This window comes from Priapulus caudatus, unplaced genomic scaffold (assembly GCF_000485595.1).
Source record: "Priapulus caudatus unplaced genomic scaffold, Priapulus_caudatus-5.0.1 Scaffold721, whole genome shotgun sequence".
NCBI lineage: Eukaryota > Metazoa > Priapulida > Priapulimorpha > Priapulimorphida > Priapulidae > Priapulus > Priapulus caudatus.
The window spans coordinates 29,799-33,169 of NW_014577782.1; the positions used below are offsets into that span (position 1 = coordinate 29,799).

Below are 3,371 nucleotides of genomic sequence, written 5' to 3' on the forward strand. Positions count from 1 at the left end.
GAAGGACGCTGCAATGCAATGTAATGCTGTCGTAGTTTCTCACCTTCATGCAGCATGTGAAGGACGCTGCAATGCAATGTAATGCTGTCGTAGTTTCTCACCTTCATGCAGCATGTGAAGGACGCTGCAATGCAATGTAATGCTGTCGTAGTTTCTCACCTTCATGCAGCATGTGAAGGACGCTGCAATGCAATGTAATGCTGTCGTAGTTTCTCACCTTCATGCAGCATGTGAAGGACGCTGCAATGCAATGTAATGCTGTCGTAGTTTCTCACCTTCATGCAGCATGTGAAGGACGCTGCAATGCAATGTAATGCTGTCGTAGTTTCTCAGGTTACGTTTATTAGCGTGCGTCGCGTCGCGTGGATGCTTGAAGCAACGATCTTTGACATTCGCGTTTTATCATCCGCATTTTAACATTTGTGTTTTGATGTTTGAGTAATTAAGTTTTTCTGAAACAACTGCGAGTGTAGCGAGCCTAGCCTGAGCTGTTCATGTTAATTAGTGAGTCAGGTTGCACTAATTGCCAGCTGAGCATATGCCTTTTTTCATGCAGCATAGATTCGTGTTTTGCACAAACAAATCGCGAATTTGCGGCGTGTGTAGAGTTGGCTCATGTCGCAGGTGTGTTAATACCTGCCAATCACTGCAGCAGCTTGCTGCATGCTGTGAAACGGAGCTTTCTGTAACAATGTATAGTGTATGAGTTATATATATATATATATACATATATAAGCTAGTAAATCTTGCTATTCATTGATAATAACTTGGCCCATGCTTGCTATGGTAGGTGAGCAGTGGAGTATATCAACGTTTCCAGTCAGTCCTTACACATGTTTTGTCATAATTATGAATTATAATCCGTGGTGACGTTACATGTTTTAGAAGCCTTATGGCAAATTTCTATTTATTTTGTTTTTGGAATGTATTAACATGGATTAACTTTCATTGTTTGCAGGTCTTCTGTCCTGATGGCGACTACAGTGCCATAGCCAGCATGGTCTTCCAAACCCCAGAGGCAAGCGTGAAGAGCCTGTTCCATGATCCTTACGGTAAATGTCTGTTTTTACACGTGTGCGCATGTGAGTTAAGTAATTAACGTACTTATTTCATATCAGTATTAATAGGTTTAATGGGTGTACCTTTATTAGGTGTAAAGGTGTTAATTACCATATAACCTTTTACTTCATTGAGGACTGATAGGAATGATCCAACACTAGCCCACAGAATTTAAGTTTGTGGAATTTATATTTGATATTGGTACACAACAGCGAACGTTGGTATTGAACGTGATGTGATTTCACAATACACGTAATAAAGAACTTTTACGAAGTGATAATAGTTAGTACTTTTTGCTTAAACACGTCTATACAGTACAGCAGCATACATAGCAGACTTTCACGATCATTTGATGTGTATGCTAATGCGTTTTGAAGCAAAATAGTTTCTCTTATCGTTACACTGAGTAGACGTGCGAGCGATCTCGCGGGTTTCGCCACATTTAGACTCCGATGTTTGCGTGACCGTCGTCAGCCGTGCGTTTGTCGTCTGCTTGTAGGTTCGTACAGCGTGCGAGGTCTGTCTGTGTTCTGCCTGCTCTACTTCCTGCTTGCTTGCTGGACGTACGGACTGCAGGTTCCTAGCGGTCTCTTCATCCCCATGCTGCTGATTGGAGCCGGGTGGGGACGCCTCGTAGGCATGCTGATGTTCTACATATTCCCTGACAAGGTACGGACGGATGGCGTGAGCGCGTGTTATAGCTTCATATAATACATATATATATATATATGTGACCCACTCCAGCATAATACGGACTAAGTCGGAAGTCATTGTTTTGAGTAATGAGCACGCACACATGTCAATGCTGAAAATGGCCTACCTGGACAAAAATGAGATTTTTACAAAAATAAGTTCCCAAGTGCATATTTAATCCGGATATATAATTTCAGATATCAGATTATTATGGTCATTTTTAATTAAAAAATAGAAATAAAATTTTTTTTAAATTTTTTGAAGGGCCCCTGACCGCTCATCCCCGACTGGGCCCTTTACCCGGAATGCTTTATCTCCAAAGCTGCATATTCCGGAATAAGTCGGTTTCCGATCTTCAAATTGCTGTAGATCGGTCAATTCTTTAGATATAGCCAAATATTAGATGTCATTTTAAAGGTAATTAAATGATCTATTCAGATGTGCACATAACTCAATTTGTAGAATTTCCTACTTAATCCTGGTTTTGCTGGAGTGGTTCACATATATATTATAGCTTATATAATACATATTTAGATATATATATATTTATATTATAGCTTATCTGCTCATGTTCTACATATTCCCAGACAAGGTATGGATGGATGGCTGTCGTGAAATATTTCGCATTCACGCACCATGACGGGGATTCAGTGATAGTTGGCTAGTACTTTTAGCTTGAACACACGTTGATCTATCTGTCTGAGTGTCTCACCTCATGCCCACCTTGGATGTTGTCGCTAGCTAGGGTCGAGCTGCAAATGCTTATGTGTTTGCGCGTTGAATGGTTGACTTGAAATTCTGTCACTTCTTCACTGAGCTTCGTTTAGGAGACCCACATCTCAATGCTGATCGGCTAGAACTACCTGTTAATCAGTCCAGGCAGATGCAGTGAGTTTCAGTTCTGTTGCTGTGGACTGTGGCTGCAGGCGTGTGTTACTCAGAGCGGCCATGTTGTCGCGTTTCGTAATTCTCCTCGCTGGCGCGAATCTTTTAGCCGAAAGATTTTCCGTAGCAACGCATTTCCAATTGTTAATTAAAGTATTGTTAATTTACGTGTGAATTATTATTTGGTTGATTAATTAATGACGTCTTTCAGGGCGTGGACCTGGGTAAGTACGCGTTGATAGGCGCGGCTGCACAGCTGGGCGGGGTCGTGCGGATGACCATCAGTCTCACTGTCATCCTCATGGAGGCGTGCGGAAACGTCACCTTCGGCCTTCCCATCATGCTCGTGCTCATGGTCACCAAGTGGGTCGGTGACTTCTTCAACGAGGTAAGTAGTGTGTGGGGGGGGGGGGGTGTTATCACGACCGTGCCTGGCAGTGATACTTGGAAAAGAAATTTGAGAAAGGGGCACTTTCCCGTCCTTGATGTAGGGGAATGGAACCAGTCTAGGGTATGAGGGTATCAAGTGGGCAGGGTTTTCTATGAAATAGATGTTTCGGATTCTTTTTTGTGTGTTTGTAAGATAATAGGAGGTTAGATACTAGACAATACTAGATGATAAAGAGGATATAGGTGGGTGGATGTGGTGGGCGAGCGTGTGTGAATAATATATTACCGCGCGTTTGTCGCCAGGGCATCTACGACATGCACATAGTGCTGCAGCGAGTTCCCTT

The 3,371-nt window shown here is 42.5% G+C and overlaps 1 protein-coding gene across 1 annotated transcript in view; it reads left to right on the plus strand.

Annotated features, from left to right (window-relative positions):
• LOC106813060 (H(+)/Cl(-) exchange transporter 7-like) overlaps positions 1–3,371 on the plus strand; it is an 18,843-nt gene that overhangs the window by 8,199 nt on the left and 7,273 nt on the right. Inside the window, exons 13-16 of the mRNA XM_014817104.1 lie at positions 959–1,052; positions 1,559–1,728; positions 2,849–3,025; positions 3,331–3,363. Coding sequence (XP_014672590.1) covers positions 959–1,052; positions 1,559–1,728; positions 2,849–3,025; positions 3,331–3,363 — 474 coding nt within the window. The remainder of the gene's footprint in view (positions 1–958; positions 1,053–1,558; positions 1,729–2,848; positions 3,026–3,330; positions 3,364–3,371) is intronic.